General features: G+C 61.8%; 2 protein-coding genes across 2 annotated transcripts in view; one reads left to right on the top strand and one right to left on the bottom strand.

Moving 5' to 3' along the window:
- ANXA4 (annexin A4) overlaps positions 1-425 on the bottom strand; it is a 76965-nt gene extending 76540 nt beyond the window's left edge. Inside the window, exon 1 of the mRNA XM_050715810.1 lies at positions 308-425. The gene's annotated coding sequence lies outside the window, so the exon portion shown is untranslated. The remainder of the gene's footprint in view (positions 1-307) is intronic.
- A 7585-nt stretch (positions 426-8010) lies between these two features.
- On the top strand, positions 8011-19957 carry MXD1 (MAX dimerization protein 1). The gene is made up of 5 exons (XM_050715817.1): positions 8011-8260; positions 11713-11742; positions 14733-14847; positions 15999-16158; positions 16241-19957. The coding sequence occupies exons 2-5, from the start codon at positions 11729-11731 to the stop codon at positions 16429-16431; spliced, it is 480 nt and encodes a 159-aa protein (XP_050571774.1). The 5' UTR covers positions 8011-8260; positions 11713-11728; the 3' UTR covers positions 16432-19957.
- Positions 19958-21233: the final 1276 nt, after the last annotated feature.

The raw sequence follows: 21233 nt of genomic DNA, 5'->3' as shown, positions 1-21233 counted from the left end.
CGGGGACCCCCAGGGCTGCCCGGGGACCCCAGCGAGCGGCAGCGCCCCAAACCCCTCCGCAGCGCCCAGCGGGGAGGGCCGCAGCCGCCACAGGGCGCAGCGGGGCTCGGAAGCCACACGGGGGGCACCGGCCCCGCGCCCCCTTCCCGTGACCGGGCCCCCCCCCACCCCCGGCCCGCGCCCTCCGGGGCTGTCCCCGCAGGCCCGGCCCCGGCGCTTCGGCCCGGCCCGGGGCTGCCCCAGGCCCGCGGAGCCGCCCGGGGGAACCGGGGCGGGGGGGGGGAACCGCAGGGGGCCCGGCACTCACCGGCAGTCCCGGGGGAGCCCGGGCGGCGGCGGGGCACGGCTCGGCACGGCTCGGCACGGCCGGGGCAGGGCTCGGCACGGCCCCCGCCCCGCCGCGGGGTGGGACTGCCGGGGCCGAGCCGCTTCTCCCGGCTGAGCCCGGCCCCCGGAGCCCTGCCTGGGGCCTCGCGGGGGGGTGGGCGGGCAGCGCCCGGTGCCCCCCCCTCCCATTTGCTCCAGCACCCCCCGCAAAGGGCTTTTATTTATTTATTTATTTATTATTTATTTATTTATTTTTTTCTCGGGGGGGGGGGGGGGGGCCGGGGGACGACAGCCGCAAAAAACGTGCGGGGGAACCTCGACTCCAGCCCCCCGCCCCTGGTGCTGGACCCGTGCTGCGGGCAGGATGCGAGCCCGGGACCCTGGGCCAGGCCGGGGGGGCTGTGGGGGGGCTTTCGGGGGGCTGTGGGGGAGTGTGGGGAGCTGTGGGGGGGCTGCTGTGAGGGGGCTGTGGGTGGGGTTGTGGGGGGCTGTGGGGGAGCTGTGAAGGGGCTGTGGGGGGGCTCTGAGGGAGCTGTGGGGGGCTCTGGGGCGCTCTGGGGGGGCTGTGGGGGGTTATGGGGGAGCTGTGGGGGGCTGTGCGGCCTGCGGGGACCGGGGGCGCTCGGTGCCGGAGCTGCTTTGGGGAGCTCCGGGCGGCGCTGGGCACCGGGGGACCGGGGGGGGTGGGGAGCAGCCGCGGCCCGACCGCGGGGATCGTGTGGGGGGGGGGGGGGGAACGGGGGAGGGAGGGGGGTGGGGAGCGTTGGGCACCGCCGTGACGTCACGCGGGCGTGACGTCACCAGGAGGCCGCCACCGCACCGCGCCCCCTGGCGGAAGGCACCGCGGCGGTCCGCCGGCCACTGACGTCATCGGCGCTGGAGTGGCGTCACCCAGTGCATTAGTTATTAGCGCAAATGATTTCCGCTTTATCGCCATTTCTCGTCCCCATGGCCTTGTTACAGAGCTTGGTATCTACACATTCACCTCATTCGTCACAGTATTCCTGGTGATGAGAGAAGTTGAGATAAAGGAGGAGGAATCAAATGAAAACAGACCATTATGTACAGGACAGGAAACAGAGGTATGGACAATATATTTCAAACAGGACATTGGAGGACAATATATCTCAAACTGGACATTGGAACACAAGATAAAGAAATAATTAGCAAAAACCAGTCCTTGCGCTTAGGAAGAAAGCAAACTCAGCAGAATCCTGACCAAGGGTGAAAAGTACGCTGTGAGGAAGACTTATGGCCTTCCTCTCTGAGACCACCACCCACAGCCCGACGACCACTGCCCAGAATTGATGAGAGGATCTGCGCAGACGCAGGACACAAAAAAACTAATTAGCATGAGAAGGGAGAGTAGGTGGGGTTAGATAATGAATATGTATAGGCATTAATAAAATATTCATCACTCTGCTGTATAAATTTGGGATGGCTTTTCACTTCAGGTATGCACGACAGGCGGAGAGATCCCCCGTGCATCCAGCGCTGCAATAAAGAATATACCACTTAAAGAAATTGGACTATCGATCTTTGAATCGCTGGTACCGGTGACCTGTGTTGGTCTGGAATAAAGTGCAATCGTTAGCACGCCGAGTGTCCATGCCCTTGCATCTAACAGAATCGTACAAATCCCTGTTGGGATCTCTCTCTAGCTGTGGGCTGGCTAAGCTGTCCTTTGGATGGTGAAAACGGGAAATCACGGGCATGGGAAATGATGAGTGGGATGAGAAATGATTGCTGGGATGGGAAGACTTCCTTGGGCTGGAAATCCATGGGGCTAGGAAATGAAAGAGATGGGAAATCTTCCTTGGGATGGGAAAGCTTCCGTGGGAAGGCAAAGCATTGGGATGAGATACCTTCCTTGGGGAGGAAAGGCATTGGGATGGGAAATTTTCCTTGGGGAGGAAATCACTGGAAAGGAAAAGCATCGGGGTAGGGAAATCTCTCTTGGGATGGGAAATTATTGGGATGGGAAATCTTGAATGGGGTGGGTAAGATTCATTGGGGTAGGAAATACTTGGAAAAGAAATCCAAGGGATGGGAAGTCTTTGGGATGAGATCTCATTGGATTAAGAAACGCTTCGTGCTGATGGGAACTATTTTGCATGGGAATCTGTTGGGCCGTGAAATCGTCGGGATGGGAAATCACCGGGAGGATGAAAAGTCTTGGGATGGAAAATCCTTGGGAGGGGAAAGTGTTGGAGCGCGAAACCCTCCTGGGCCTGGCAAATGATGACTGGGACGGGAAAGGCTCACGGGGATGGAAAATGATTGCGCTGGGAAGCCCGCTGGGGTAGAGAAACTGCAATCACCACCAAGATGGCGGCGAGGGGCTGGTCAGCCGTTGGGATGGAACCCCCGTTGGCCGGGCTCCCCAACGAACCGCCCCACTCTCCAGCGACCATGGCAGGTACAGCAGCGGGCTCCCGCTCCTCCCGGGGCTGCGGCCCTGCCGGCGAGCCCAGCGCCCGAGAGCTCAGCCCAGCGCCCTTTTTCCTCACAGAGAGATTCCCCAGACGGCTGCCGCCGGTGCCGCAGATGCCCAACTCCCCCTTCGTTGTCCCAGCTGAGCCGCCAACGGTGGCTGCCTGGCTGGCTGCCCTCCTTCCCCGCAGCGATGGCGGTGCCCTTGCAGCCCCCCCAGGTACCCACCCTCCCCTACGCGCTGCCCCAGGCCACCGTCTGGCACGTGGTGCCGGGGGTCCAGGGGCAGGTGCTGCAGCTCCCAGCCGGGGGTGCAGCTGCCGCCTGGGGGGCACCTCCCACCCGAGGGGCACCACCTGCAGCTGGTGCAGCTCCCCGCCGTGGGGCATAACCTGCAGCTGGTGGGGCAGCTCCCCCACACCGCTCCTCCCTGTGCCCCTGTCTGCCAGTGGGGACAGCCCACGGTGACGGGGACGGTGGTGCCCCACCATGCGCTGGGGCTGGGGCCCAGGGCCGTGCTCCACGGGGAGCCCCTGCACCCCGCAGGCACCTGCCTGTTGCAGGCCCCCGCCCACCCCGGCCCCCCCCACCACCCCTCGTCCCGGGGCCTCGGCTCCGGGGGCAGGCGCTCCCCACGCCCCGCACCGTGACCAGCAGCCAGGGGCAGCTGCCGGAGCCCTGCGACCGCGCCGTGGGGCTCAGCAAGGACCAGGGGCCCCCGCTGCCTCACCCCACTCCCCCCGAGCCTTTCCTGGCTCCATCAACCTGCAGCACCCAGACGGCGACGCCCCATGGTGAGTTTGGCGCTGGCACAGCCGGCCACTTGTCGCCCCACACCCATGAGCCATGGGAAAGCTGACATCGCCCGTCTTGGGGGATTTTCTTGCTTTTTCCTCAGCGGCGACAGCCCCGGAGGTGCCTGAGGAGCCCCCGCAGCTGCCCGAGCTGGGCCCTGATGCCTTCGCCGAGGCCTTTCCAGAGCTGGCAGGGGACAGCCAGCAGCTGCAGCACGCGCAGGACCAGCTCCCGGCCGACCTGGACATCCCGGCATGGAGGAGCTGCTCAGCTGGCTCGAGGCCGTGGAGCCCCAGGACGCCTTCCCCGGTGTCCCCAGCAGTCCTGCCCTCAGCCGCTTCCTCTCCCAGCTGCCCGACCTCTCCGAGGACATCGAGGAGCCGAGCACGCAGGGACTGGAAGCCACAGGAGCCCTCGGTGAGGTACCCTCAACCCCTGGGGTGTACCCCGAGAAGGTTGGGGGCGGGCTGTCGGTGCAGTCCCCTGTTGTGCCGGCAGCGAGCCCCCCCCTCAGCTCTGCAGCCAGTCCCCTGCCCAGTGCCCGTAGTAGACCCCTACCCAATCCACCCCTGAGTCCCCCCAAGAGGTCCCCTGACACCCAAGTCCTCAGTTCCCTTAGTAGACCCCTGCCCAAACCCCCCCAGAGTTCCCTCAAGAACCACCCCAACTCCAAGGTCCTCAGTGACCAGAGGAGGACCCCTGCCCAAATGCCCCCTGGGTCCCCTCAAGAGCCCCCTGGCTGCCCCTGCGTCCACCGGCACCAAGCGGGGGGCCAAGCGCCCCGCGCCCACCAGCACCCCCGGGACAGCGGAGAGCTCCCAGCACAAGAGGCCAGCAACAGAGAAACCCCCCGGCAAGAGAGAGGAAGATGCTGCTGGGCCAGGGTGTCGAAGGCCCCAAGACGCCTTGCCAGGGACGCCGTGCCAGGGACGCCGGCATGTCCAAGGCCCCAGGACGCCGTGGCAGCAGCAGCAAGAGGGCAGCGGCAGGCAGCAGCCAGCGACCGACAACTCCCGGGCGCGCAGCAAGAGAGCCCGAAGCCCGGGGGCTGCTGGGGGGCAAGGAGCAGCGTCGCCGCCTCCCCGCAGAGCACGGCTGCTGCCGGAGACTCCGAGCGGGGTGCCCGTGCCGTGCCGTGCGGGCCCAGGACAGGCTCTGTCCCCAAGCCGTCAGGGCCAAGATGCTGCAGCGCCAGCACCTGGGGACAAAGACCCCCAGCGAGACTTTGCAGCCGCTGGGGGCCAGGGCGAAGGCGCTGGGGCCAGTGCGCCAGCTGCCCTGTGCGCAGCCGCAGCCCACCTCCGGCGGCCCCAGCAGCATGCCCAGGGCCCCGCCGACAGTGCCAGGCTCCAGCGCTGCGCCCGCTGCCCCCCAGTCCCCAGCTGGCGGCAAAGAAAAGGTGGTGCCGGCACCACCAGGCAGCACGGCGTCAACAGGGGACGCTGCCCTAGAGCAGGCGCCCAGAGCGCCGTGCCTGCCGGCCGCGGGGGGCCAAGCGCAGCGGGGGGCTCTGCCCACACAGCCACGCACGCTGCAGCCCCGGCACGGCCCCGCGTGGACTACGTGCCCTGCGTGGGGCCCTGGCGCGCAGCCACGCGGCGCCCACGCCGCTGGAGGAGCAGGAGGCGTCGGTGCCCATCACGCCGCAGCAGCGTCCTGAGCGGGAGCGCCTGAAGAAGCTGGCCCAGGAGGAGCGGCAGCGGGCGGCCCAGCAGACGAAGATCGGCCCTGTGCAATTCTTCGCGCAGCGGCAGAAAGACAGGGCCATAGCCAAGTATTACGGCTACCCGTGAGCCTGCGCTCCTCGACGGCCCCTGCAGCACCCAGTGGTGCTGAGCTCAGCACGCAGGCACAGAGACCTCTGCAGGCGCCTGCTCCAGCTTCAGCCGCGCTCTTCAGCCCTTGCCCCTCTCGCTTGCCCTTACCCTTCTTTAGTGCTGGAGCTAGGCAGTGTTTCTCACTGTCAGGGATGGGCAACGGCGGGGGGGATGGGAAATGGGGGGGTCACGAATGAGTGTTGGAGTGTTGCGATGGAAGCTGTTGGGCTGGGCAATACCTGGGATGGGCAAGTTTGGGCATGGGAACTGCTGCTTGTTGGGACACAAAATGGCAGGGATTGAAAACTTATTTCTTCTTTTCCGGTCCTTTCTCTGCTTTATTGCCTTCTTTCTGAAATTACTCTCGTGTAGGTGTTCACTCAGCAGCGCCTCTGCCTGCAGTTGTTCTGGCAGTGGGATGCCGAGCGGGATGCAGCCCGCTCCCGCTGCCCATGCTCAGTCCGTGAATGGATGTGGGCATGGCCAGCACGGACGGGAGAAAATGGGTGGATGGGCGGGTGGATGGATGGATGGATGGATGGATGGATGGATGGGAGTTGGGAACTGAGCCTTGGGATCAGCAATGGGAGGTTGCTGGGATAGGAAATGATCAGTGGGATGGGAAGTCATGACGGTGATGGGAATTCATTAGTGTGAAATGATGGGATGGGAAATTGCTAGGACGGGTGATCACGGTGGTGATAGGAGATCATTAGGCTGGGAAAAATTGTTGACATTAATAAATGTTATTGATTGTCTTTTGAATTTCTTGTATTATTTTTATTATTTTCTATTCCTCTATTATTAAACTCTTTATCAATGCCTATGGGTTTTTATTTTCCTTCCGATTCTCTGCATGTTCACTCAGGATGGGGGGACATGAGCGAACAGATGTGTCGCTTGCCCCTCGCCCTCTTCAGTGTTCCCCACTCAGGGATGGGCAACGTGGGGATGGGAAATGGGGGGGTCCCGACCGAAGGCAGGTTGCACAGCCCCAGGAGGTGGCAGCACAGCCCCAGGAGCCGCCGGCCCCACCTCGGGCTCGTCTCATCCCGGAGAGGAACCGCGGGTGGGGCAACGGGAGGCCCCAGGAAATATTTGCCTTTTTTCCCCTAAAAAAAAAAAAGGGGGAAATGGGGCTGGTGCCCCCTTGCTGCTGCACCCTATGGGGACACCGCAAAGACGTCTGCGGGGAGGGTCCTGATGCCTAAAAGCCCTCTAATTCCCAGCAAACACACGAGGTTATCGAATAAATTAAGACGTAGATGAGTGCGTCCAGCCCGGGACTGGGGCCTTTGCTGGAAAAAAATGTGGGATTGGGATCTTTACTATCAAAATTGTGGAGGGATTGGAGACTTTGCTTTAAAAAAAAAATGTGGGATTGGAGACTTTGCTAAAAAAAAAAATGTGGGATTGGAGCCTTTGCTATCAAAATTGTTGTGGGTTGGAGACTTTGCTTTAAAAAAATGTGGGGTTGGAGACTTTAAAAAATTGTGGGGTGGAGACTTTGCTTTAAAACATTGTGGGATTGGGGGCTTTGCTTTAAAAAACTGAGGGACTGGAGTCTTTGCTATCAAAATTGTGGGGTTGGAGCCCTCGCTGTAAAAAATGTGGATTTTATTTTTGGTCTTTTGAAGGTCCTGCTCAATGTTTTGGGCTGTCACAGCGGAGACGCCTTCCTAAATCCCAGCCTCGTTGGGACTTGGGGCACCCCAGGGACGGTGACACCCGAGGGACGGTGACACCCCGGGCACGGTGACGCCGCCAGCGGCCCGTAATCTCCCCGTCGCGCCCCGTCCCGCCGGCTGCCTGCTGCCCCGCGATAAGGCCAGGGATTTCCGAGCCGCTGCGCTTCGTTAGGGCTCCGCTAATTAACCCCCCCCCCACCTTGGCCAACCCTGGGCACAAAAAACAGGGGAAAAAAAACACTTTTTGGGTACAGGAGGAGGCAGGAGGTTTCGGGATGAGCTGGTTGACTGCAGTCGCCCCTAAAACACCCAGACTTTTTTTTTTGGTGTGTTTTGTTTTATTTTTTTGGGGGGTGACGCCCCCGGCCCCCCCCCAGCCACGTTTATCTGGTTCTCTGGGGTGAGTCACCCCGGGCAGGGCCGGGTTTTTGGGTGTGGGGCCCCCCCCGCACCTCAGTGGAGGGGCCCTGGGGGGGGTTCCCTGCAGGGGGGGGGCCTGGCCCCCGGGGGGGGGGGGGTGGGGGGGTGGTCCCTGGGGGGGCCCCTCCCTTTCCCGTTCCCACTTGGCCCCGCCCCTCCCCTCTCCCCTCCCCCACCCATTTGGCCACCTAAGGGGGAAGCGGACCCCCTTGCCCCCCCGCCAAGAAACCGGCCCTGCCTTCACCCTGCATCCCCTCCCCTCTCCCACCCAATAGCGCTGGGGCCTCCCACCCCCCGTCCCGCCACCCAATCAGCGCCCGAAGCCCGGAGGGGAGGGGAGGGCGGGCGGGGGACGGCGCCCAATAGCGCGGCGCGGGGGGGGGGCTTAAACAGGGGCCGGGCCCACCGAGCTCCGCTCACCCCGGCATGGCCCCGTTAGGTCCCGGGCCCCGGAGCGCGGCGATGGCGGCGGCGGCGGAGGCGGCAGCGGGGGGGGGAGGAGGAGGAGGCGGCGGCGGCGGCAGACCCCTGCGGGCGCATCCAGCTGCTGCTGCGGCCGCCGAGTTCCTGGAGCGGCGGGAGCTCGGGAACGGCTCTGCCCCGGCGGCTCCTCCGGCGGTGCCGGTGGGTCCCGGAGGAGGCTACCGGTGTTAGCGGCGGCTCCTTGCCGGGGTGGCCCCGCCGAGGGGCCGAGCACGGGTACGCCTCGGTGCTGCCCGGCGGAGAGCGGAGAGGGGCCAGGAGGAGGGCGAAGGGCAGGAAGAGCGGAGGGGGAAGCAGGTAACGGGGGGGGGGGGAGGGGGCGGCCGTAACCGGGGGGGAAACGGGATTTGGGGGGTGGCACCGGTTTCTAGCGGGGGGTGTGTGGGGGGGGCTTGGGGGTCCCGGTGGTACCGGGGGTGGGGCTGGCGGTTGTCCCACCACGTTATGGGGTAGGGGGTGAGGGGGGGGGTTTACCGGGGGATACCGGGGGGGTGGCCGGGGGTTACCGGGGCCTCTACTGGTGCCCGGGGGTGGGGGCGGGTTACGGGGATGTTGGGGACCCCGCTGTCACCGGGGGTGGGGGCTGTCGGTGTCCCCCCCGTTATGGGGTAAGGGGTTTACCGGGGGATACCGGGGGTGCTGCCGATGTCCCGGGGTGGGGGCAGGTCCCGGGGGGGGGTTGGGGACCTCAGGGGGATTTTGGGGACCTCGGGGGGGCTTTGGGAACCCCGCTGTCACCGGGGGATGGGGAGCTGTCGGTGTCCCCGTTATAGGGCAGGGCTGGGGGGGGGGGACGGGACACTTGGGGACACCCCTGTCACAGGGCACGGGGCCGGGCTGGGGGCCTGCTGGGACCCTGCAGCCACTGGGCCCTCGGGACCCCCCCGGGACCCCCCCCCCAAGCTGCCCTAAGCCTCCTCCGCCCCAAGGGGCTCACCTCAGGGACCCTAAAACCCCTCCAGGAGACCCCAAAGCCCCCCTGAGGACCCCTAAACCCCCATCCAGGAGACCCTAAAAACCTCCCGGGGATCCTAAAACCCCTCTAGGAGACCCTAACACCCCCCCCCCCCCCGAGGACCCCAAACCCGCCCCCCCCAGGGTACGGGGCCGTCCATGCCGGGGGGGTGCCGTGCACGTCACAGGCTTGGGGCCGTGACGGGAACCTCCCTTCTCGGGCGATCCCGTCCCGACAGGCGCGGCCGTGACGTGGCAGCCGGGTCCCGGCACCGGGGCCACGGGAGCATTTCGGGCTCAGAGGGCGGTGTCGGAAGCGAAACCCGTCCCGGTTCCCTTTAGGGGATGAATCCTGCCGGGGTTTGGGGTCGGGCGCTGCTGTGGCTCGGCGTTGTGTGTGTGTGTGTGTGTGGGGGGGGGGGGTTCGGGGCTGAGATAAATCCCGCTTGGGTTTGGGGGTCTGCCGTGTGGTGTCCACCCCAAAACCCTTCCGGAACCTGGGTGCCAGCTCGAGCCTTGTTTTTGGGACGGACCCGGAGGTGCTCGTCCCCCACCCCGCTCCCTGCCTCCCCAAAAGGAGGGGACCCTCGCATCCCTTGGGGGTGCCAGGCGGGTGTCGACCCCAAAAGGCGGGGACCCTCGTGCCCCACACGGTGGCAGGTGCTGGCCCCAAAAAGAGGAGACCCTCGTGCCCCCGGGGGTGGCAGGTGGGTGTCGACCCCAAAAGGAGGGGACCCTGTGCCCCCTGGGGTGCCAAGCAGGTCTCGGCCCCAAAAGGAGGGAACCCTCGTGCCCCATAGGGGTGGCAGGTGGGTGCCAGCCCCAAAAGGAGGGGACCTTCATGCCCCCCAAGGGTGGCAGGCGGGTGTCGACCCCAAAAGGAGGGGACCCTGTGCCCCCCCGGGGATGCCAGGCGGGTTTTTTATGAGCAGTTTCGGTTGCAGACCCCCCTCCCGGGAGCCTTCCCCCCAAAAACGTTCCCCACCCCAGCCCGGGGGGAGCCACCCCGGCCAATTTGGGGGCGCAGCAGAACGAACCCGATTCGTTTTCCCCTGCCACCTCGGCACCGGCCGTGTCGCCGAGACCCCGTCAGCAGCGGCGCCGCCGCGCCGGGGACCGGGGCCACCTCCGGGGACTTCGGCCCCACAACAGGTCCGGCCGGGGCCGTGCCCGCGGCTGTTTGCCCAGGGCGGAGCGGTGCTGAGCTGGCACCAGCACCCTCCTGGTCCCCCAGCGGGTTTGCGTGCGCGACGCCGGCGACCTTCGGCGGCTGCGGGGACGGCCGGGACGCTGCGGGCACGACTTTTTTTTTTTGTTTGTTTTCCACGTTTCCCCCCCCCCCCCCTTTTCCTCCAGTTGGGGCTTTTAAAAATTTTTCTCCCCCTGCTTTTGGGGTGCCCGAGGGGTTTTGTTCCCTCCTCTGATGCGGGGTCTGGGGGGGTGGGGGGGGGGGTGCACAGCGCCTGCTCCCAGGTTCCTCTCCGGGGAGGTTTGGAATCGATTCCTCGTTTGAATGAGGTTTTGGTGAAGCAGAAGAGCAGAAGACGTCCGCACGGAGTCATCGGAGGAAGCCAGGATCCGGCCGTGCCCATCCTCACCCTGCTGCCCGGGGGAGGGCTTCGTAAATCCCTTTCCGGGGAATTTAGGGTGCAGGAGAGGGGTTCTCAACCCCCCCAAAGCGGGGATCCGGAACCGAAGTCCCCCAACTCCCCCACCTCCCCCTAAATCTTAGGATGTGTGCTTGCAAAAAGATAAAACCCACCCTAAAAGGACCAGACCGAGAACGGCCCCGAAATGAAGCCACCGAAGAGAAAATGAATTTATTAATGAAAGGGGAACTTGAACGGGGAAGTCCACGGGAGATGGAGAGCGTCCGCGTCCCCGGAGCGTGCGGGGTTTGCGCACCTGTAGGTGCTTTTTTTTGGGTGCTTTTAGGCACAAATTCACGTTTTTCTTGTGAGTAAGCGGCCCCCGAAGTTCTATAAGGGCAGCTCCGCGGCGCGGCCGCGCTAGGGCGCGCTGGGTGTTGGTGGCGAGAAAATAAGTCTCGGTAAGACCTGGGGATGGTCTGTGAGCGGGTTTAACACCGGTGCGGGGCTCGGCATCGCGTCTGGCCTCCTGCTAACGCGGGCTTTGAGCAGGGATCTCTGCCTGCACCTCGCCGTTGGGATCACCCCACATCTTGCAGCGGCGGGGACGGGAGCGGGCGCGGGGCTCCTCTTCCCCTGCTGTTCCTGCGGGAAGCCTTTAGGGAGCTGCTTGGAGCCCCCCGTGAGCCATTCACCAGGGCTCCCGAGCTGGCCGGAGGCCCGGTTGCGTTCTCGTGGGCTCGGTGTCGGGGCCGCGTTGGGATGGAGCAACTTCCCTCTTCCCGCCCGCAGATACGCACGTCGGCGCTGGGCCTGCGGACGTGCTCTCGGCGCTTCCTCTTCTCCGTGAAGCCTCCGCCACGAGGCTGGAGAGTTTTTGGGCGCTGTGTGCTGTCTGCCCCGAGCCACGACACCGAGACGCCTGCGTATGCCCGGTCCTCGTAGCCAGAAAGTCTCTAAAAACGAGCCTCGCCCCGTTAAAATCCCGTTTTAGGGTTTTCCTCTCCCGTTTATTGCCGTTCATCGGGGTAATTCTCCGTCGTGCTGGGCCGTCGAGTGTCCCGTGCCCGGTTCCCACCCGGTTTGATGTCCCCACCGTCTCCGCCGTCCCCGTTCCCCCCCGAGCAGATCCCAGCCGTGGTGTTTGTTCTCGCACCGCGCTCCCCTGCAGGAGCTAACGCCGTGTCCTTTCTTTTTCTCTTCCAGGTCGACGCACAACGAGATGGAGAAGAACAGGTGAGTGCTGGGGGCTCGCTCGGACCCGAATTTGAACAAATCCCTTCTCTTCCGCCCCATGTCGGGGCCATCTGGGTCCTGTCCCCGAGGGAGAAGCGAGCGAGTGCCCGCGGGCAGCGGGATTTGGGCATCGGAGCCGGGGAGGGACGGGACGGGGTGCGCGGGCGGCTCGCGGCGTCACCCGTGCGGGGTGCTCAGGCTCCAAGTATTTCCTGTCCCTGGGCGTGCAATAGATGGGGATGGTGCTCATCTCCTGCCCCGCTGGCTTGGGGGGACGTGGCTGGCTTCGTCCCCGTTGGAGGGGGGATTTCAGCCCTGCGGGGGATGCCCCCAGCCTGCGGTGCCTGAAGCAGCGTGGCCGAGAGTCCTGAAAGCCGTGCGAGCCCCCAGGCTGTGGCTCTGCTCTCGCCATGTAGGCAGGAGGCATTCGGAGCACCTCCTAATGACGTTGACCCCAAAAGGCTTCAGTTTTGGGGTAGGAAGGAGCAGGGCTGCGCTACGTGGGTGTGAAGACGCCTCCCAAAACGCTCCGGAGGCGCTCTTCAAATACCGCTCCGATCCGCAGGGTGCAGCGGCGAGCTGGAAGCCTCCTTCCGAGGAAGGTCCCGCGCGTGTTAATTGCTCTGGGGCTTCGTAATGCGCCCTTACGGGCTTTAATTTAAACCCTGTTTAATTTAAACTCCGTTGAAATTGAACCCCTGCGCAGCTCTCCCTGCTAAGCTACCGGAGTTCAGCCGGGCTGGAAAATTTCGTGTAGGTACAAAGCTGGAGCTGAGCGTAACCGTGATTATTTGGGACAGGCTGGTGAGGTCTTTGTAGGGCCGAAGGGTGGCTTTGTGTCCTTTAAGGGCTCCTCTTTTCCTCTCTTGGGCTTGGGTGAGGCTCAAATGTTGCGGGGCCGTGTTGCCTGCTGCCAGCGAAGGGCTCGCGTGGACTCGGTTGGTTTGTACCCGGAGGCAGAAATGTCCCCGTCCTGAGCAACGTGAGTTAGGGACGGACAGGGCCATTTCTTCCTCCTTTAAAAAGCCTGAGAAAATCAGCATCTGATTACCGAAAAAAAAAAAACAAAAACCCGCAGAGGACGTCAGGCCGCGTTGCACCCCTCTTGCAGCGGCGCCGTGTTGAAATCCCGTCGGCCGCGTTGCGCCACGAGCACGGTGAGCGCGGTCACCTCCCGTCCTTCCGCCCCTCCGCACGGGGAGACGAGGTGCAGGGCGACGTGCCCCGTCCTCGTTAGGTGCTGCTTCGAGCTGTCCTCGTTAGGTGCTGCTTCGAGCCGTCCTCCTGCAAACCCCGCCGGGGTCGAGGCGAGGAATCGTGGCCTCGGTCTGCTGGCGCTGCCCGCTCGCTCTCCTTCGTGCCAGGTCCCCGTGATGCTTTTTTTTTTTAAGCACGGCAGCGGTTTGGGTTAGGTAAAAGCTGAAAAAAATGGTCTTCAGCATACGCTGCACCACCTGGAAGTGGAAACCGAGGGGTGTTGTAATCCAGCAAATTGCTCAGCATCGGCAAAGCCGAGCGGGTTGCTGCTGCACCTCCTCCATCCCATCCCATCTGGGTGTTAGCACCGAGGCGCAGCTTCAGCTCAGCCCGAAAACGGATTTTTTTTTTTTTTTCCCCATTTATTGTTCTTCCGGTGCCAGTTACGAGGTGCTGTGTCGAAGAGAGTTAGCTGAGGACCCCGATTTTGTTGCCGCAGCTCAGCGGGGCTGGCTCCTCGCCCTGAGACCGTGCAGGTCGATGGCGCGGTCGGACATCCCCGCGCAGCTCCGCTCTGCTTTTCCCCCTGCGACTGAAAATCAGCTTCGGAGAGGCTCCTCTCCGAGCCCCTCGGTGTTTGGGATTCCCCCCAGCGGGCGTGTTTTGTTTGCGTTGGTATTCAGCAGGCACTTTGTGTAGGCAAACGCCTGTTTACTCCCGGCGTGCCCCGAACGAGATAGGCAGGTCGTTGCAAAATCCTCGCTCGCAGCTGCCTCTGTCAGCTTTGGGTATTTCAGAGACCGGTGTTGCAACCTAAATGTCGGGGCTGGGGCGCCCAACGCGAGGCAAACCGGCCGTGCTGGGAGCACCTCGGCCGCCGAGGGACCTCCTCGGGCACCCAGAGCTTCACCCGCGGGTGCAGCAGCGGGGCGGGAGCCGTAAAGCATCAGCCCGGGTGTTAGGGCAGGTGAAATCCTACTTAAAACAGGTAAAGGGAGCGCTGCAGGGGACGCGCTGGGTTTGCAGCTCCCTGCTGCTGCCCTCGACCTCTTGAGGCACGGCTGGAGCCCGGCGAGGACCGGAGGCACCCGTGGGTGCAGGTTTTTGGGGAGGAGACCCGGGGCAGGGAGCTGGTGGCGTGGGCAGGGGGCAGCACAGGATTTGACGGGGGGCTCGGCCCCGTTAGCGCTCCGCAGGTCGGACCCAGCCTGTCCCGTGACCGTCCTCCTCTCCACAGCACTTAGAAGACCGACAGGCGTGTCAGCATCAGTTTCTCATGGCCGTGAGCCAAAACACAGCGTCCATGAGCCAAAACTCCCAGCTGATCTTTGTCTTCATCCCAGTATCTCAAAGCAGGTCCCCGGGCCACCGGGGCCGGGGATTTTCTTAGAAGAGAGCGGAGCGCTGAGCTCATGGGTGCAGGTCCTGAGCCTGGGAGCTCCTCTCACAAGCTGGTGGATGCCTGCTGAGCTGGCCGCGGGGTTTTTAGGGGACAGAGCAGGCAGCAGAGCGAACATCTGGTTTAATGGGCTGCCCTAAACGGGCCAGAACCTGCAGAGACCGAGCTGATACCGCGGGTCGGAGAGAAATTCCTCTCGTTCTGGTTTGAGAGACCGGATCTCGGAGCAGCGTGCTGGGAATAAATGGTTTTCTGAGCCCAGATGGGCAATTGCTCTCGTTTATCATCTGGCTTGGCTTTTAACCACCCCGATTGTCTGTGTGCAGAGGTTAAAAGTTGCCTGGGGAGCACGCAGCCGAACCTTCACCATTCAATTCAAGCCAATTTCTTGCAGGCGAGCCCATCTGCGGTTGTGCTTGGAGAAGCTGAAGGTGCTGGTGCCGCTCGGGCCCGAAACCAGCAAACACACGACCCTGAGTTTACTAATGAGAGCGAGATTGCACATAAAGGTGAGCCCGGGTAGGGTCGGGACCGCGGGGGTAACACACCAAATTGTGCCCCAAAAAGTGTGGGGTGCGAGAGCTGCCGACGTTGCGCTGCCGGATGGCACCGACTGAACCCCAAAGTGCAGAGGGCTCAGGAAGAAGCTTTTCCACCCCAAATTCCCAAAGCCTTTGCGCTGGTGCTGCAGCGGGGGGAAGCTTTGTTCCCATTAGACGAGCGCCAAGCTCAGTTTCGAGAGCTGCACCGCCACACGTGGTGAGGGGTTGGGGGCATCCGGAGCCTCAAACCTGGCTGGGGTTGGTGCCAGAGGCCAGTATTGTTTTCCCCGCAGTTACTGCAGCAAGTCTGTGTAAAAACCTTACAAACAGGCTCGTGGGCAGCTGCCACTCTGCTCTAAAGCCCAGTTTCCACGTGTTTTATACAGCAGAGCTGCCCAGAGGCCTTAGGAACGAGACAGGTTCAAAGTACTGGCTGCTAGAGGTGGGAGGATGTTAGCAGGACCTCTTGTTTTCTTTTCCAGAGCATTTACAACTTTATCGTTTGTCCTTTAAACTTTGACTCAACAGAGCTCTCGCTGAGCGCGTTATTTAGTTTTATGGACCAACAGATAACCGGGGCGGTGCAGCGGGAGAGCTCTGGCGTCAGCCTGCGTGCAGCCAGCGACTTATCAGAGACTGAAAATATAGAAATAGGGTTGGGCCGGCTCCAGTGCCGCCGTCTGGAGGAGGAAACCTCTCACGTGTGTGCGGTTTGGCTGTCATCGAGTCTGTTTGGCCCGGCTCTCCGGGCCAGATGCTGCTTCCATTTCCTCCAGGCTGTGGGAGGAGGAGAGCGGTGCATGCGTGCGAGGAAATTCTGGTTCATGCAGCTCGGGCTGGGTATGGGCAAGCTTTTACTGGTCCCAGTCGTGCAGTCCTTGGGAAGAGATCCCCTGTGTGACAGTAGACACAGGTCACTGGTGCCTGAAATGGCGTGGAGCTGGCATGGCGCAGAGCGCATGGCACCAGGGAACAGCGGTTGTTGCTGCACCGGGCGGCCAAAGCCGGGGGTTCCCAGGGAGTCTGAGAGGTTTGGGGTCATTGGGATGGAAAATATAGGGGCTGTGGGCTGCGATGGGTGGAGGAAGTAATGCCGTCTGGTCTCTTCACCTCTGCAGAAGCTTGAAGACAACGACAGGAAAGCCCTCCACCAAATCGACCAGCTGCAGCGGGAGCAGCGGCACCTGAGGAGGCAGCTGGAGAAGATGGGCGCGGAGAGGCTACGAATGGACAGCATCGGATCCACCGTGTCCTCGGAGCGCTCGGACTCGGACAGAGGTGAGAGGGCCCGCGCCGGTGGGCGGGCAGCGCCGGGGGGTGTCTCGTGGCCGTCCTGTAACGCCGCCCTTTCTGCTCGCAGAAGAGATAGACGTGGACGTGGAGAGCACGGACTCGCTGCCCGCAGACCTCGACTGGAGCAGCAGCAGCAGCCCGAGCGACTCGGACGAAAGAGGGAGCCTGCAGAGCGTGTGCAGCGACGAGGGCTACTCCAGCTCCGGCGTGAAGAGATTGAAGTTGCAGAGCAATCAGAAGCCGTGCCCCGCTCTCTAAGGAGCGACTCCCGGAGCTGTTCCGCCCGCCGCTCTCTCCCTGTTGGATCTCGTTAGGTAGGACACCGGACCCGCACTTCTCCTCGCACGTAAATCTTGCACCACCGACAGAAATGAAGCCCGCTTTGCCGAAGTCCCGAAACGGTGCGTGGGGAGCACGCTGCCCTCTGCAGCACGCGTCCCATTGCATCCGCTCGCTTCTCTTCCCGTCGGGAAACTCATCTCGGTGAGACCGCACATTCCAACCCGACCTCGACGCGCCCGAGAATATCGCAGCGGTAACAGCAACGCCAGGAGACCTCGGCTGTTCTTCGTCTTGCTGTTACCGCCCGGTATTCTGGATCTGCGTGGTGCGTTTGCCCAGCAATGCCACGTTCCTAACGATCAGCAGCAGGGCCCAAACGTGCGTTGTTGGGCAACGAGCCGAAGGGAAACCCAAAGGGAAACCCAGCCTTAGGTAGCTTGGATCCAGGAGAGGGCAGAGGCAGGTCTGCAAGAGGAGAGTTTCGGCTGCGAGCTGCTGGAGCATTACTCAGAGGGCTTCGGGTAGGACCCCTTCAGCTTTGACACGTCTCAGAAATTCCTGTAGTCCCTAAAACCAAATGGTACGATCCTCGTCCTGTGCAATGTCTGACCTCACGCGCTACGGCCGCGTATTTTACTGTTCTAGGCGAGCGTTCCTAGGACGTCCTTCATGCTTCTTGTCTCGGGGATAATTTTTTCTACCTCGGAGAGATGAACAAAGATTATCTCCATCCCTTTAGCACAAAAAAAAATAAGATGATGCCTCAGTTGTTTTCTAGAAGCGACGCTTGGCCCTGCTCACACCCCTCTCGTGGAAGCTTAGCAATAACCGGCGGCCAAGCGCTCGCCTTTCCCAGGACGCGGCTCCTGGCGAGTCCCCACGGGGTGCCGCTGGCGTTAAAGCACTTGGCTGGCCGGTGGGGTTGTTTTTAGGCACTCAAAGAGGCTTCCCAAGGTTTTTGGGGCTTCCCAAAGCTTTTGGTTGCCGCCTCAGAGAGGTAAAACCAAACACGAAGGGAAAGGACAACCCCCTGCCTCGCAAGCCGTGGTTTCCGACCCTGCAAACGCGCTTGGGTCAAAGCTAACCAGAGCACACGTAAATGTACATAGACCACGCGAGCTATAAATAGTATTTATTCCTTTTCTTTGAAACTGGTGTAACGGAGATACATTCTGATGACTTTTATAGATGTTCTGGAATCTTTGTAGAGGTCCGCTAATGGAGAGAGAGAGATTTCTTTTGTTTTTTGGCTCGAAACGTTTGAAGCTGTTTCTATTCCGCCCACCCGGCAAACCTCTGGCGACGAACACCGAGCGCTCGGTGCAGCACGCCGACCTCCTGGCCCCGCGTTCGGCCACGAGCAGCTTTGTGGCTTTGCTCTCCAAGGGCTCCGGAGCTCCTCCAGGCACCAAAACCCAGCCTGCCGTCGTTAAACACTCCTGTGAGACACGCAGTTCCTGAGACTTTGCTTGTCAAGCTGCCAAAAGCCACTAAAACACTCAAAGTGCAAATGAATGAACTAGAAGTCGTCTATTTTTATTTTATTTTTTAATCCCTAAGCTATTTTTGGATCATTTGAACTCTTTGAGAAGCAAGAGGATGGGAGGCGGGGCTAGTGGATCGCTAAAATCTCCGAAGTCTGTGCTCTACTTGTGCGTGCTAGGTTTTGAAAAAGAAAAAAGAGCACGAGAAATGTTCCTGGAGCAGCTGGAGCTGTCTGACGCCCAGCAGATTTGCACTGATCTACGCCTCGTGTAAGCCTTCTGCACTGGGAGAAGTCCGAGTCGTCCCGAGTCCGAGAGCGAGCTCGAAGCGGTCCACTTTAAAAAAGACAAAAAAAAAAACACATAAAAAGACAAAAATAAGAGGACAAAAGCCACGAGGCAAGCTGAGAGGCTGCCCTTAGAGGTCTGCCGCCCCGCTGCACAACGGCTTGGGATCTTTCCAGCTCTTTTTCCCTCCCCCAAAGCGTTGCAGGTGCTGCCTCGGTGCCTCCCAGCCCAGCGCTGCGGCTCCTCCTGCCTTCGGGACGGGAACCACAGCATTGAGTCTTCGGGAAAGCACCGAGAGAGCAAGATGCTGTGTTTCACGTTCAGTCAGGCGTACCGAGTCTTAAGGCTTTGACTCTGTAAATTGGTGTGTGTGTGTTGTGCCTTTTTTGGGTTAACGGCGTTGTTTTGGTGAAATGCTGTGCGTTTTGTTTCATTTTCCTTTTTATTTTTTTTTTCTCCCGCTATAAAGCAGTAATTACTTGACCTTTGCACTGTTTGGACGTGCTCCTCTCCAGCTTGACGGCGCCGAAGAGCTCCACCCTTGGAAAACGATGCACTAAAGTCAAACGGGTGCAAGGCGGAAACCCCGGGCTTTTTCCCCAAAACTCCCGGCGGGGTCCACGCCCGGTCGGCGTGCTCAGCGGCCCCGGTAGCGCCGCTCTCAGTTTTGCCAGCCTTTTTCCTCGAATTCACACCAGCATTACTAAGAAATAAGCTGCAGCAATTAGATTTTTGTAGATTGTTTAAATAAAAAAAAAAGGGGGCAGCGAGGAGCCGCTCGTGCCCCCCCCCCCCCCCATGTTTACGATTGCACAGACGTGTGAGCCCAAACCACGCTTTTTTTTTTTTTGGGGGGGTTGTTTTCCTTGTGGAGGAGCGGATCCGGCGCAGATGGCTCTTATTTTTGGGGAGAGCTCGGAGCTGCTTGCGACGGGCAGAGGAAGGGATCGGGCAGCGTCCTGCCGCGGTCCTGCCCGCGCCGCTGCTCTTCTCCTGGGCATTAGCGGCCGCGCGCCGCCCCGGCACCTTGCTCCGTCCCGCAGCACTTCTGCCCCCCCGTAGCAATAGGTACGGGCTCGGCCTCCCCCCCCGCAGCCCCGTTTTTGTACCCGATTTCAGGTTTTGACACTGTACTGTAGCGGGAGGAATTCTGCCTTGGCCACGCTCCCTCTCTGCTCCCCTGGCAGTGCTTGTGGGGTTGCTTCGCTGCCCCAGGTGCCAGCAGCCGGTTTCCCAAAGCACCTGGACCGTCCCCGTGCCCCTTCCCATCCCACACCCCACATTTCGGCCAGAAGAAATTCAGCAGAGGCGTCTCCATCCCCCTGCTGCACGCCTCGTGAGCCTTCCCGACCCTTTAAGCGGTCTGGGTGTGCTTTTGCTGCCTTTTCTTTGCCCTTTCCCTTTTTTTTTTTTTTTTTTTCCCCCATTTTGCTTCCAAATTGCCCCCAAACCAACTCCCCCTTGCCCGGCTTTCTCACCGGCTTTTATTCCCGGACTGAACGGGGCAGCAGCAGATGGGAGAAGGCAAATTTTGGTTCCGGCCGTTCAGCTCCCGGTGTAAATACCCCGGCGTTCCGCCTCCTGTGTCGAGACCACCCAATGGTGCTTTTTTATTACAGTTAGCACAGGCGATTTTAGGAAGTTTAGAGGTGTTTTAGGAGCGTCTTGCTGTGTATATGTATACTTCTGTATTGTTTGACTGTTAGACAATAAATTATTTCATTACCAAAGCGAGCCGCCTGCTGCTTTCCCAACCGAGCGGGGGGTGCCCGGTGGTGTCCCCCCCCTCCCCCTTTTTCCTGGGGTTTGGGTTTTGAGACCCCAGTGTTGCCTGGTGTGTGGGGGTGGCTCAGCTCTGCTCCTTCCCTTCCTCCCCCAGCGGGCAGAGCCGGTCCCCAGGCTGCTCCCAGGGGGGCTGCGAAGCCGTGCGGGGCTCAGAGATGTGTTTTTCCAAGCAAAACGCCCCGTTTTGCTCATTCTCCTCCTTTTTTGGGGCAACGGTGAAGGCTCCAAGCCTGGCAATGGCTTTTCCGCAGAGCAATTTGGTTCCAGGCAGCCGGGGCTGGCTCCGTCCAGCACCACGTCCAGCACCCTGCCCCCTGCCCGCAGCATCCTCCACCCGCACCCGCCAGATCCTCGCAGCACCCTGCGTGCCCCATGGGTGCCTCCAGCAGCCTCCATCTTGCAGCTGGCACGTGCAGCCTTCATCCCGCGCCTTTCTCCTGCATCCTCCACCCTTTATCCCATACCCCTCACCCTTCATCCTGCATCCTTCACCCTCTACCCCATACCCTTCACCCTGCAGCCTCCGTTCTGCATCCTCCACCCTTTATCCTACCTCCTTCACCCTTTATCCTGCATCCTCCACCCTTTATCCCTCCTCCTTCATCCTGCAGCTTTCTATCTCGCATCCTCCACCCTTTATCCCGCGTCCATCGCCTTTCATCCCACCCCCTTCTCCTGCATCCTCCCCCCCCGCATCCTTCACCCCTTATCTCGTGCCCTTCACCCCGCAGCCCACATCCTCCACCCTTTATCTCGTGCCCTTCACCCTTCGTCCCACATCCTTCCCCCTTTCCCCTCCATCCTTCCCCAGCTTGCAGCGGGACCAACGTGCCTGGGGGAGCGCAAAGGGGAGCAAAGCCCCGGGGAAAAGGGGTCCGGGTGGGCAAAGGAGCAGAGCAGGGCCCGGGGCTGGCCCTAACGAGGCTGTGCTAACGAAGCGACGTCCACCACCTGCCATGGGGCTGTGCCCCGTTGGGATCCCAGGGCAGGGGCAGCGCCAAAGCCTCTTAAACCCCTCTGGGGGTTTGCTATGGGGCTCCCACCCTGCCGGGGTGCTTGGGGGTGCTTTGGGTGCTGGGTCCCCTCTTTTAGGGTCAGCACAGGGCAGTTCCTGGGGCTGGGGGGGGGGGGGGCGAAGCAGAGCAGCCCTGGGGTGTCCCCCCCCCACCTTAGTGAGTTTGTGGGTGCTGCAGCCCCGTCCTCGTGGGGCTGTGCCTACGC

The sequence above is a fragment of the Cygnus atratus genome, chromosome 27 (genome assembly GCF_013377495.2).
Source record: "Cygnus atratus isolate AKBS03 ecotype Queensland, Australia chromosome 27, CAtr_DNAZoo_HiC_assembly, whole genome shotgun sequence".
Lineage (NCBI taxonomy): Eukaryota > Metazoa > Chordata > Aves > Anseriformes > Anatidae > Cygnus > Cygnus atratus.
This window is presented reverse-complemented; position numbering and strand designations above follow the sequence as displayed.

What these genes read in the sequence shown, in the direction of transcription:
- MXD1 (XM_050715817.1), top strand. An exon ending in GAGCGAGATTGCACATAAAG is followed by an intron (nt 14,848 to 15,998) that starts GTGAGCCCGGGT and finishes TCACCTCTGCAG; the next exon opens with AAGCTTGAAGACAACGACAG. An exon ending in GCGCTCGGACTCGGACAGAG is followed by an intron (nt 16,159 to 16,240) that starts GTGAGAGGGCCC and finishes TTCTGCTCGCAG; the next exon opens with AAGAGATAGACGTGGACGTG.